Genomic DNA, 13,312 nt, shown 5'->3' on the forward strand with positions numbered 1-13,312 from the left:
CCTTCATGGTAAAATAGCTGCTAGGAAACCACTGCTGAGGACAGGCAACAAGCAGAAGAGACTTGTTTGGGCTAAAGAACACAAGGAATGGACATTAGACCAGTGGAAATCTGTGCTTTGGCCTGATGAGTCAAAGTTTGAGATCTTTGGTTCCAACCACCGTGTTTTTGTGCGGCGCAGAAGAGGTGAACGGATGGACTCTTCATGCCTGGTTCCCACCGTGAAGCATGGAGGAGGAGGTGTGATGGTGTGGGGGTGCTTTGCTGGCGACACTGTTGGGGATTTATTCAAAATTGAAGACATACTGAACCAACATGGCTACCACAGCATCTTGCAGCAGCATGCTATTCCATCCGGTTTGCGTTTAGTTGGACCATCATTTATTTTTCAACAGGACAATGACCCCAAACACACCTCCAGGCTGTGTAAGGGCTATTTGACCAAGAAGGAGAGTGATGGGGTGCTGCGCCAGATGACCTGGCCTCTACAGTCACCGGACCTGAACTTAATTGAGATGGTTTGGGGTGAGCTGGACCGCAGAGTAAAGGCAAAAGGGCCAACAAGTGCTAAGCATCTCTGGGAACTCCTTCAAGACTGTTGGAAAACCACTTCAGGTGACTTCCTCTTGAAGCTCATCAACAGAATACCAAGAGTGTGTGGAGCAGTAATCAAAGCAAAAGGTGGCTACTTTGAAGAACCTAGAATATAAGACATATTTTCAGTTGTTTCACACTTTTTGTTCAGTATATAATTCCACATGTGTTAATTCATAGTTTTGATGCCTTCAATGTGAAGCTACAATATTCATAGTCATGAAAATGAAGAAAACTCTTTGAATGAGAAGGTGTGTCCAAACCTTTGGTCTGTACTGTATGTATATACCTGCAGGTTAACCCAGGCATTTTTCCCCTTCAAACTTCACAGAACGGATCTCAAGTTCTGGACAGGTAAAAGAACATCAGAGAGTGGTGGGAAAAAAACACATCTTCATGCTGCTAATGTAACCCTCATCAATAATAAAAGTCAATTTATTGACTTTACTGGTGTCCAACAGGCAATCTGCAACACAGATTCTACATTAAGGTAACGACAGCTGCTTTCTAACACTACTTGTAATATACAATGCTTATGACAAGTCATACATGTTTCAGTCCCTGACAAACTGACAAATGTTTTGCCAGAATCCATTTTGACATGTGCCTGAATATAAACATGTGGGACAATCTTTTGTTTTTATATATAGAAGAGTATAAAAATAAACTAAGCTTACGCCACCGACTCAAACTGAGCTTTAAGTTAAAGGTATATCACATCTGCAATTATATATCATACATATACATATTTTTTTTTAAAGCATTGCAAGCCAGTTTATAAACATCAACTTAAAGGACAATTTTTGACATCTTCTAAAATAAAATAAAATAAAATAAAGACTGATTCAACAAACAAAAGGTTGCCTCAAGATGCTATGGAAGACTATGATTCAGCCCACAGCTGGTTGCACCCCAATAAAACGTTTTACCAGCAGCCAAACTCATTAAAATTGATCAGATACTTTCAGGAGAATTATCCACCAATAGGCTGCAAAGAAACAGCAGACGGACCTTAAGAATTGTAGGCTCAAGGACATTAAATCTGAGTTAACTCTTGAGTATGCAAGACAAAATACCTTCTCTGCCAATATACAAGATAAAATTTTGCACCCCTCTTTAAACAAAGAACTCAACAGCCGACAAGAAGCTAGGTCGAAGCCATATGTCAAGATCAGCCAAAACAACTCTGCAAGAGCTCACTCAGGAAATGAAATGTTTCACTGCTCGCTATACAGGCTGTTGAGCTCAGTATGCCGTGCAACAGCAAGCAGGGCTCACAAGAGCAGGAGCGCTGCCCAATGATGGAGCTCCGAAAGGAAAATCATTGGTGTCTGAGAGAGGAACGTCCATCTGGGCACTCAGCTTTTCCACTCAAGGACTTAAACCAGCACTGCAATGCCGCACAGCAGGCGACTGCGCACTTGCTCCTCCCATGATGGATTGGAACAACAGCTGGGGAAGTTTCAACAATTGGGAATAATAAAGCAGGCTTTCCATTCACAGAGGTCAGCCTCATCGACATGCCAATGAAACAAATGAGTTTAACCTTCGAGTAAATTCTGCTGCACAACCTCGGCATGTCAGCTCACAACACCATGTTAGATGCTGTTAACAGACCCCCCTAACAGTCTGTATCAACTATCTGTCTACACAGGTAACCATTCAAAATATACTTTTGAGTCTTTTGCTTTTGGAAATATAAACATTTTGCAAGACACTTACTAGTTAACAAATATAAATGAAAGTTAAAAATGCCAGCATAACCTTAAATAGTATCCCCAAAGCTGAGATCTTTACCTTAGAAATTGCCCAGCCAGTTCGAAAAACAGTACTGAATAAGTATTTGCACCCCTTGATCTTTTTCACAGGTTGTCACATTACAACCACAAACATGTGTTTTACTTAGATTTCTTTAGTGCAGATGAACTAAAAGTATCACAAATATGTGAAGTAGTAGGAACATTCTAAATGATTTTCAAATGTTTTTGCACTTGAAAATGTAAAAATGAGCTGTGCTTTTGTAATCAGCCCCTTTGATACCTCTAAATAAAACACATTGTAACCAACTGTCTTCACAGATAATCTAAATAGTAAATGAAGTCCGCCTGGGTTCAGTTTAATCTTACTGTAAATCCAGCTATTCTGTGAAGGCATCTGAGGTTTGAAACAGAACATTAGTGAACAAAGATCATTAAGAAGACCAATGAACACAGCAGACAGGTCAGGGAGAAAGATGTGGAGAAGTTTAAAGCAGGGTTAGATTATAAAACAATATCCTTTGGCATGGAGCACTGTTCAATCTGCCATCCTTGTCATGAGTGGAAACCCACCTAGACCTGACCCTTCACCTAAACTAACGGGCTGGGCAAGGATGGGCAAAGCTTAAATCAGTCAAAGAGCCAAGAGGGCTATGGTAACTCTGGACGACCTGCAGAGATCCACTGTTCAGGAGAAAGAATATGTTGACGCAACAACTATAAGTCACTCTACTGATCGGGTCTTTGACAGGGAAATAAGCAATGACACAGCAACCATTAAAGAAGGAGCTCTAGTCTAACCAGACTAAAATTAAACTTTTTGGCTTACAGTAGATGCAAAACTATGTGTGGCAGAAAACTAACACTGCCCATCATCCTGAACATACCATCCCCAAAGTGAAACAAGGTGGTGGCAGCATCATGCTTTGGGAATGGATGTATTTTTAATGTGTTGGATTAGTCCGGTCAAAGTTCAAAACTAAATCCAATGGAGAATGAAAATTCATGTTCATTTATGCTGTGCAACCAATTCCTCTGATCTCTAGATGTGTAAAGCAGGTAGAGATATACCCCATAACACTTGCTGCATTTACAGAAAAAGGAGGTTATTTGTAAAAGATTTTGAAAACCATGTGGAATACCAGAATTTTCCCATTAACGTAACTACGCAGTATTTTGCGTGAGTCTATCACACAAAACCCGATAGAATACACTTAGGTTTGGGGTTATAATGTGACAGGGGGTGTGAATACTTTTGCAAGGCGCTGTACTTGTAACAGGGCAAATGTTAATTGTAAAATCAAAAGGGCAAAGCAGAAGAAAATTCTAATAACTTTTATAGTTAAAATTCGCTCCCAAAATTCCCCTTGTTATTTCAGGCAACAACTGATCCGGTGTCTCCTTGCCCTGCTGTAGTTTTTTGCTCAATATTCATTATGCAGCGTTAGTCGGAGTCATGCATTCAAGAGCTTAGCCTTTCAAATATGTCTGATATAGACCCTGACCATTCAACTCTTAACTGTAGAGCGTTTAGAGGTTTTAAGTTCAAAAGGAGTTACATAGAAATTGCAGCTTCCAACATGAATATAAAATCATTCTTACATCCTCATCCCCATGAGAGGGAGCTCATCCTGGACTCAATATCCTGAAGGCATGGTTCAAGAAACAGCTGGGTGGAGATCAAACATAAATCTGAACCATTGGTTTCTGCTTCTATTGCTCTCATTCAGCCACTTCTGAATAACGTTTCAGGTTGTAAGCTGTTAAGGAGTTGTCAAACGTATGCTGGCCGATCATGCACTGTCCCTGTTTTCTGAAGAATGCTGGACTGTGTTGCTGGCCGTCAGTCCTTCAGATTGTCCTCTCCAACACCCTGGGCTGACAGCTCTGTCAAGACATTGTCCAAGTAGTTGGGGTCAGGGTAGCCGTGGCCTGTCAGGTTGGAGCCAAACTCTGTCTTGTGGTGAATCTCGTTCCACACGACCGTGTCTGACTCTCCTGTGGTGCTAGATGTGCCAATAGTGAAGATGAGGCGGCGGTCCCAAGCCATAATGAGCAGCTTTAGTACCTGGAGATTCAGAAAAGAGACGAAGAGTTCTATAAATCCTACCTTGGACATAAAGGTTAAGAACAAATTATGTATAGTATTAGAGATGAATCGAGAAATCCTTCAGTGACTCGAATCAGATGGCTTTATACTCTCCCTGCGCCAACTGCCGATCGACCACTCAGGAACAAAATATCTGACCTTTTTTTCTCCAATGGGTGAATGCATTACATTTATATGCAACAACAGTGCATAGATTGAAAGTAGTTACAAAGAAAAAGGCCCAAAGTCAGGGGAAGAACAAAATTAGTAAGAAGCTTCTCTGAAGAAAAGCATATTTCCACAGAAGTATGTTGGCTGTTCATTCAAGGCACTACAACACAGAGCTAGACTTTGGCGGTTGTGGGTAATTCTTTTTCCTTCACTATGTCATATTTTTCCAATTTGTATGTTTCATACCTTTTTAGGTATGAAAAAGAGATGTCTGCCTCTGGAGATTCATTCAGGTTACTAAAACAAAGAGCTAAACGTCAGTAGATTACAGCAAGCCGAGCATGTTAAAGCAAGGTTGATGTGTTTTATCCTTTTAAAGAGTCCAACCTTGTCTGTCAGTGGACATACTGGATTTGGAAATGTTGGCAATTTCTTAGAAATCTGTTTTAGTTATCTTCGAACTTTCCAGGGAACACACAGGGACTGCTGTTAGTAATGCTCACTGTGCTAATGGTGCTAATCAATAGGAAAGAACATTTAATATGCCAACTCTGTAATCATGCCATCTCTGTTTTCAAATAATGTTTGAATTCTGTTTAACTGCAGAGCTGTATTGGCACATCAGTGATTTTACAAAACCTTTGATTGAAAATTGGCCACAAAAAATGTGTGCTGGGTGCATTTCTGTACAGCGTGTTTGCTTTCTGGGACTGAAGCTCACCCTCCTGCCTTTCTCGTTGTCAGGGAGGTAGCAGTGTCGAGGGAATCCTCTCGCACTGAACTTCTTGCCAGGGTTGGGGTGCTCATTGGTCTGCCGAAAATGTGAAGAACAAAAAACAAATTTTTACACACTCTCCTCAGATCAAATACTGCTTAACTGTGTTGAAAATTTCCACACACCCACAGGACAAGCTTTATTATTGGCATTGCTTAAAAGGCCTTTTGAGAGAGATGATATAGTAAAAATGCTTAAATATATTTAATAAGCCTGTTTCAGAAAGGCTATTTCAAGGCCCCCCACGTGGAAATAAAATTGTGACATCAGATTGATAAAGGCAGAAATATACAATTCTATAATCCAAACACGTTTCCTAAAACCTGGTTATATCTATATTTAGAGAATGATAATTATCTTCCTTATTACTTCCTTAACATTTCATTCTGCTTTTATTACAGTACAGACATAACAATAACAGAATGACTTAATATTATTGTCATGTTGTTCTCAAGTTTGAAATCTACTAAAAACTAACAGGATCTGCAGATAGCAGAGTGAGAAATGAGAGGGCACGAAGAAAATCAGCAGACCTTCAGTATCGTCCCTGCTAATGATGAATTGTGCTGCTTTGCTGACCAGAGTGGTCATGACCTCAAGTATTCTGACGCTGGGGACACTAAGGCTTCTCTGCTGGTGGAAGAAAAAGGTCAATTTATTGTCTCCATTAATGCTAATCTCAGCAGTCTGGATAAAATACGCAGCACTCTTGTTTTCGGCTTAGACTGGGACTGTACATGGCAAAAGAAAAACCAAACCCTCCGTCCAAGAAAATTGTTTCTCCCATGCTCCAACACTTCACCTTTCTGCACAAATACCCGTCTGGCAAAATTAAGCGGATAAGCGGTTGTAAAGAGCCCACAGATTAAGAAGGGGATAGACAGTAGATTGATGCACAGAGACAGCTGTGATGGATTTGATGAAATGAGACGGATCTCACCTGGATCCCGGCGGGGATGTCATACACGATGCGGATGGTTTTGCAGTCTGAGTAGCCAGGTAGAGAGTGGGGGATGACGTGGTACTCCATCTTCCCAGGGGGCTGGGTGCCTGTTTTCTCCCCATAGATGGTTTTACATGTTGCACACTGTAGGCTGCCGTCCTGATGCAAAGAAAACAGGTTTATGGTAATTACACAGTCACACGATAATGACTGCTACCAGTGCGTCAGTTAAAGGTTTTAACTAAGAATACATTTAACAGTCTAAACAAACTTACTAAGATTTCTGATGGAAAGAAAATGCAATTTATGATAAAAACCATAGTCATAAATTTAAAGCTAGAGAAAATCAATAACTTTGTATTTAAAGTGAATCAACTCAGTTTGTTTAGTGTGAGAGAGGTTGACATGGCAACATACACCGGGCATGGGCCAGTTTTCTCCATTTGCTTCCTCTCCCCCACCTGTTGCAGCACACTGGGTGAAAAAAAGAGTACTAAATCTTCAACAAATAAACAATAAGCTTGTTTAAGATCTTTTAGCCTACTTTCATGTTGTCATCTGTTCAAGGGTTTTATTGATTCTAGAGGTCTGACAGTTTTCAACCAGGGGTTGCTTGTCAAATTAAACAAAAACAAAATTAATCACAGTTACTTCATGATTTAACAAGATGGGCAATTTCTTTTTTTTAAAGTTTTGTGTAGTTTTTTCTTCTTAATAAATCAATGTATCATTTAAAAACACTTTTTGTAAAATTTCCTGGGTCATATTTGTCTAAAGATGCTCTAAAGAAGCACATTTGAAACTGCCTGTCATTTACCGATGTTCAGGGTTTTGTGTTGTAATATGTACCTTATAATAAACCCAGTATGATAAAATTGTCCAGGATGATGATGTGGTTTTTTACATACCAAATCCAATAAAAAGACAACTGAAGTATAGTTTTATTTTAAAGTCTGAACCTCAGGGGCACTCTTATGTAAATACCATCATGGAGTCATCTTTTAAAAGAGGTGAAATAAAATAATAGACATTTAAGACTGCTCTGATGATAGTGCAAGTATCGTGGCATGATAATCTACCACTGTCATGAGAACTAGTCAAGCTGTAAGATATCGCAAGGTTTATTTGAGCCTGGAGCGACATCATAACAGCGTCTGGCTCAAAAGCTTTTACCCACCTTATTGCCATTGTTGTACATGGCCACCAGGCACAGCAGATGGTACATGTGACCACATTTGCCAAGTTTTCCCACCAGCTCTGGCTTGATGCCTTTGTGCTGCAGGACGCCTTCATAGCCTGACGACATCACCAGCCTTTCCATGCAGATGGTACAGTCCTGGAACAACCAATCAGAGATACTTCTGCTGCCATGACTGTGTGTGTATAGCTCTTTCACACCCAGTTAGGATGCTGAATAGTGACAGATTGCATCTGTTGGTGGATACAAAACTTTTTCCTCCTGTATTTGTCCTTACCTCATCTGGCACCACTTTAATCTTCTCTGTGTATCTTCGGACAACGTCTTCTGGGTTTTTTCCTTGTTATGAAATCAAACAGAAAGAGGTTATCATCCAAGAAACCTGAATACCTTAAATATGGTGTCATAAACTCACACCGAAAATCAGAATCAGAATCAGCTTTATTGCCAGGTTCGTACATACAAACAAGGATTTTGACTCGGGTACACTTTGCTCCCCGGGTTTTTTTTTGTTTAATGCGTTATAAGATATGTTTATGCATATATCTTTATGTCCTTAAATATACATATATACAAAGGTGGATTTGCAACTTCAGTATGATGTTGTTTGGTACTTTATTAAATGTTCATCAGAGAAACAGCCTGGGGGAAGCAACTGTCTCTGTGGCGGCTGGTTTTAGCAAACATTGCTCTGTAGCGGTGGCCTGAAGGTTGTGTGGGGTCTGCAAAGATTTTAGCAGCTCTTTTCTTGACCCTAGACCTGTATAAGTCCTGGATGGAGGGAAGGTCAGCCCTGATTATTCTCTCTGCAGACCTGATTATTCATTGCAGTCTGGACCTGTCCTGTTTTGTGGATGAGCCAAACCACACTGAGATGGATGAAGACAGTACAGATTGAATGATGGCAGTGTAGAAGATGACCAGCAGCTCCTGTGGAAGGTTGAACTTCTTGAGTTGCCTCAGGAAGTACAGTCTCTGCTGGGCCTTCTTTCAAACAGTGTCTATGTGTGAAGACTATCTCAGGTCCTCAGAGATGGTGGTTCCTAAGAACCTGAAGTGGTCCACAGCCGACACGGTGTTGTTGAGGATGGTGAGGGGGGTCTATGGGGGTGATGTTCTCCGAATGTCCACCACCATTTCCACAGTCTTGAGTGGGTTGAGTTCAAGGACATGTCTGCTGAGGTGCAGTCATTTGTGTACAGGAAGAAGAGGAGTGGGGATAGAACACACCCCTGGGGGGCACCAGTACTTATTGATCTGGTGCGGGAGAAGATGCTCCCCAGTCTCACCTGCTGCTGTCAGTCTGTCAGGAAGCTGTTGATCCACTGACAGGTGGAGGCTGGGACGTTGAACTGGGTGAGCTTCTGGTGGAGGATGTCTGGTATGATGGTGTTGAAGGCCGAGCTGAAGTCTACAAACAGGATCCTGGCGTACGTCCCTGGACGGTCGAGGTGTTGCAGGATGAAGTGTAGACCTAAGTTAACAGCATCATCTGCCGACCTGTTTGCTTGGTAAGCAAACTGCAGGGGGTCCAGCAGGGGGCCTGTGATGTCTTTCAGGTGCTTCAACACCAGCCGCTCAAAGGATTTCATGACCACAGACGTCAGGGCTACGGGCCTGTAGTCATTTAATCCTAGGATGGTGGGTTTCTTGGGCACCGGGATGATGGTGGATCGTTTGAAGCAGGAGGGGACCTCCCATTTCTCCAGTGACTTGTTGAAGATCCGGGTGAAGATCGGAGCGAGTTGATTTGCACAGGCTTTCAAGCATGATGGGGTGATGTTATCAGGTCCTCCAGCTTTCTTTGTTTTCATGCGCTGAAAGGCCCTATTTACATCTTCCTCAGAGATCTTTAGTGCAGGCAGAGGATCTGATAGTGGGGGGTTGGTTGCTTTATGGGAAGAATTTGTTCCTGAATGGGATGTGGAGGAGATGGTTTGAGGAGTGAATGGCTTCTTGTCATGTCTGCAGTAGAAGCCATTCAGACGGTTCGCCAGGCGAGGATTCTGTTCAGGATGGGTGGGGGTGCTCCTATAGGCCCTCAGGTTTCTCAGACCAGTCCATACAGCCGAGGTATCACCAGTAGAAAGGCTGTTCTTCAGCTTCTCACTGTAGCTTCTCTTGGCTACTTTGATCTCCTTTGTTAGTTTGTTCCTGGCCTGCCTGTACCGCGCCCAACCTCCACAGCTGTGAGCTTCTTCATTATCCCTGCGCAGGTTCCTGAGATGTGGAGTAAACCATGGCTTGTTATTAAATGTAAAAAAAAAAGTAAAAAAAAATTGTAAGTGTAAAAAAAAAAAAAATCCAACCTTTTACTCCAGAACAATAATTTAACAGGGGACTAAAACTCTTGTTGGGAAATATACACTATATTGTGGAGAAATTGAATGGCCTGCTCAGATTCTTGACCTCAATCTTCTTGAACACATTTGGGATGAATTAGAGTGGAGGCTGAAATTCTGGTTTTCTCATCTATGAACACACTCCTAAATCTTGTGGAAGATGTTTACAGAATAGTTCAAGTTGCTGCTGGGAATGGTGAGTACATGGAGAAACTGGATTTTATAGATTAAGAATAGGATGTCATCAAAGTTCATTTACATGTAAAAGTAGACAGACAAATACTTTTGGCAATACAATATATATATATATTTATATATATATATCCACACACACACTGTATTGCCAAAAGTATTTGTATACACACACACACACACACACACACACACACACACACACACACACACACACACACACACACACACACACACACACACACACACACACACACACACACCAGTCATTGAGGGCATGAAAAGGTATGTTTCAAATGTTTCCATTCAAATATGCAGAGCGTGAATGCTGGACACTTGACACATAGTATCCTACCAAATATTCTGTTCAAGCAGTCCTTTTTGGGTGTGATATTGCATACACTAACACTCGATAACAGTTGCAACTCATAAAATAGATATATTTACTAAATTAAATAGTTTTGTTGCTCATATTTGGTATGACAGTGATTTGCATGTTTTTTGTTATTAATTTTCCAATTACCTATAATGTTGTCATACTTGTATTAATTCAAAATATTGTTATTTGGTTGGACGCTTTAAATAAGCTCCTTGAAATTTCTGCCTCTCTCTCTGCAACATGCTAATTGTTTCTAACTACCTGTTTGTGTATTTTATGGTGCTAAATTAACTAAACTTTGTACATCCCTTCTAAATCTCTCTCAATCTTACAGAGTCTTAGGTTCTCTTTTATCTTCTATGCTCATCAGCTCTTCTGACAGGTTTTCTATAAGACTCAGGTCTGAGGTGCTCATGGGACAAAGTTGATTTTGTGTTTGATGAACCATTTCTGTTAATGAAGCACTAAGTATTAAATAATTTTCCTGCTGAAAGACTCAACGCCGACCCATTTTCATTATGCATTTATTATGCCATGCACTCTAGCCAGGCTCCTGTGGTTTTTGGAAAAGAAACATGCTCACACCATCACAGATTCTTCAACATACTTAACCATGGAGTGCTTTTCCCCATATTTATCCTTTGTTTCAAGCCAAACCCTCCTGGGACTGCCAAAAAAACTCAATGTTCTTACTAACCAAAGCATATGGTTCCAGTTAAACTCCCAACAGTGTTTAGCAGTCAATGTTTACTTTTTTGAAGTTTGGACGAAAAAGGCTTTGACATCACTCCCAGGTAAGTGGGCTGTTAAAGAGACTTGGTGTCTTGGTGCTCTCAAACATTGAAATTCTCAATTTACCTACCTCACTTTCCTGCTTGCTGTCAATGGTGACAATATAAATATGGGTCCTCATCTGGGCTACAGGTCAGTGGGCTACATGAAATGGTCCTCTGTGTCATGTCATGTTTATACCCTCAGGGAAACAGCAAGTCATTAATTATGAATTAAACATGTCTAGCAACTGTGATCACCCTAAAATATATATCTTTAAAAATGCTTTAGTTTAATCCACTTACCAATAATTTTTCAACGAGGGATTTTGATAAAAATGATTTCTTAACATAGGTTTTTATCCCCAATGTATAAATGTAAAGTTGTATTTTTATAAAGTTTTCAGTGTGAGATTATCACACTGTGATAGAACATGAATTTATTTTAAGACGCTTTTGCTTCTTCAAAACCATAATAATAAATGTGTGACAATGAGATTTTTTTCCCCCAGACATTTTTATAAGAAAAGATGCATGTGTGCTTTGCCCGTATATTGTACATGCATATGATGTTGAAGAGGAGGTCACCTTTGAACCAGCACATAACAAACAGCCATTCCCCACACTCTGATAATCCCTGTGTGCAACCAGGCTACCATGGCTGGGAGCGCACACACAGCTTACACCCCTAATACGCTTATGGGCCACCTCTTTCCCCCATGAGCCTTTGTTTGTTCATTTGAGGCACAGCCAGCGAGCAAAAGCAGAGGCAGCAGTTGAAAGAGACAGAAAAGCTACGATACAGAGGGAGCAAAGAGGAAGGAGAGAGAACAGGAAAGATATAGTTGCATGAATAAAGGATATTACACAATTGGGAGGGCTTAATTAGTCAGATCAGAAACCTCCCAGACATTTTTGTATTCTATGCAATAAGCAGAGTGAGAATAGAAAAGCTCATCTTCAGGCTGCTCACTGCCACACCGTTTGACTAGGTTTTTATCCTACAACTACAGTCAGGGTCAGAAATAAAACAAAAAAACTAAAATTTGCCTTCCATCCCATTTCTCCATCTACATCCTAACAAATGACTTTTACCAAGTCTATAATTTTTCATATTATTATCAGAGGAAACTTACTTTAAAAGGTGGCAAAATGTCTAAGTAATAAATAGGGATTAAAATGAAATGATTACTTTTTACCTTAACATTGGGATAGATTAGGCTTCATTAGATCTACAAGACACGCTAGATTTTGTGTTGCACAGAACCTTTCTCAGAGGTTTTCTTTGTAACACATTAGAAGGGGCATTCATTACTGACTGAGACTTTACAGGTGGATAAGCCCTCTGTCTAAAGAAGGTTAGCTTAAAGCATTGAGATGAACTGAGGAGAGTTGGTTGGCATGAGCAAATGTACGCAGCTGAAGTAAAAAAACTACTTCCAGCTCAGAAAATCGGTCAACTCTTTATATTCAGTAAGGAAATTAAGATGGAAATTAACATTCTTTTTGTTACTGCAGGTATTTTGACTCAATTATTCACAGCACGAGGGGCGTGGGTGTAATTAAAGGCAATAACGATTGCTGAGTTCTGCTGATAGCCTGAGGAAACATTGACAATAAATCAGCAGGCACCGGAGCAGGTTATTCCCTTAAGGGAGACATCGCTTATTAATACATCTGTGCATTTCCTGCTACATTATGCCAAGTTATCTGCCTGTGAAAATGCTCTATACTATGCAGCTCCTATTTATCTGATAACTAACCTGGCACCTAAATCCTATTATAGCTTCTTTTTTAGCATTGACTCTTGTCTGACCTAAAATCTGTCTGTAGCTGCCGGTACAGGATGTAGTTTGTGCTTCAGCCACAAACACACAGCTTGAAAATTGGCAGGATGCATTCTTGTGTTACAGCGATCTTGCAAATCTGGCAAGAGTCCAACTGCCTTACAAGGTTATGTAATGGATTTCTAGACTGAAGAAAGAATCTTGTTATTACATGATTTGTTTGTTTGTTTGTTATTGGAATACTCCTGCTATTAGATTATATTGTGATACAACTGAAATCTCTAGGATCTACATGATTACTTCAAGTAACTTGTGT

At 40.5% G+C, this 13,312-nt stretch overlaps 1 protein-coding gene across 3 annotated transcripts in view; it reads right to left on the reverse strand.

The window, feature by feature from the left end:
- Positions 1 to 1,001: 1,001 nt before the first annotated feature.
- dtx1 (deltex 1, E3 ubiquitin ligase) overlaps positions 1,002 to 13,312 on the reverse strand; it is a 72,384-nt gene continuing 60,073 nt past the window's right edge. For all 3 annotated transcript variants that reach the window (XM_047380189.1, XM_047380187.1, XM_047380186.1), the window contains 5 exons: positions 7,804 to 7,865; positions 7,506 to 7,664; positions 6,326 to 6,487; positions 5,332 to 5,421; positions 1,002 to 4,418 (listed from right to left, as the gene is read on the reverse strand). In XM_047380189.1, the coding sequence (XP_047236145.1) occupies positions 4,194 to 4,418; positions 5,332 to 5,421; positions 6,326 to 6,487; positions 7,506 to 7,664; positions 7,804 to 7,865 (698 nt within the window). In that variant the 3' untranslated portion in view covers positions 1,002 to 4,193. The remainder of the gene's footprint in view (positions 4,419 to 5,331; positions 5,422 to 6,325; positions 6,488 to 7,505; positions 7,665 to 7,803; positions 7,866 to 13,312) is intronic.

The sequence above is a fragment of the Girardinichthys multiradiatus genome, chromosome 12 (assembly GCF_021462225.1).
Source record: "Girardinichthys multiradiatus isolate DD_20200921_A chromosome 12, DD_fGirMul_XY1, whole genome shotgun sequence".
Lineage (NCBI taxonomy): Eukaryota > Metazoa > Chordata > Actinopteri > Cyprinodontiformes > Goodeidae > Girardinichthys > Girardinichthys multiradiatus.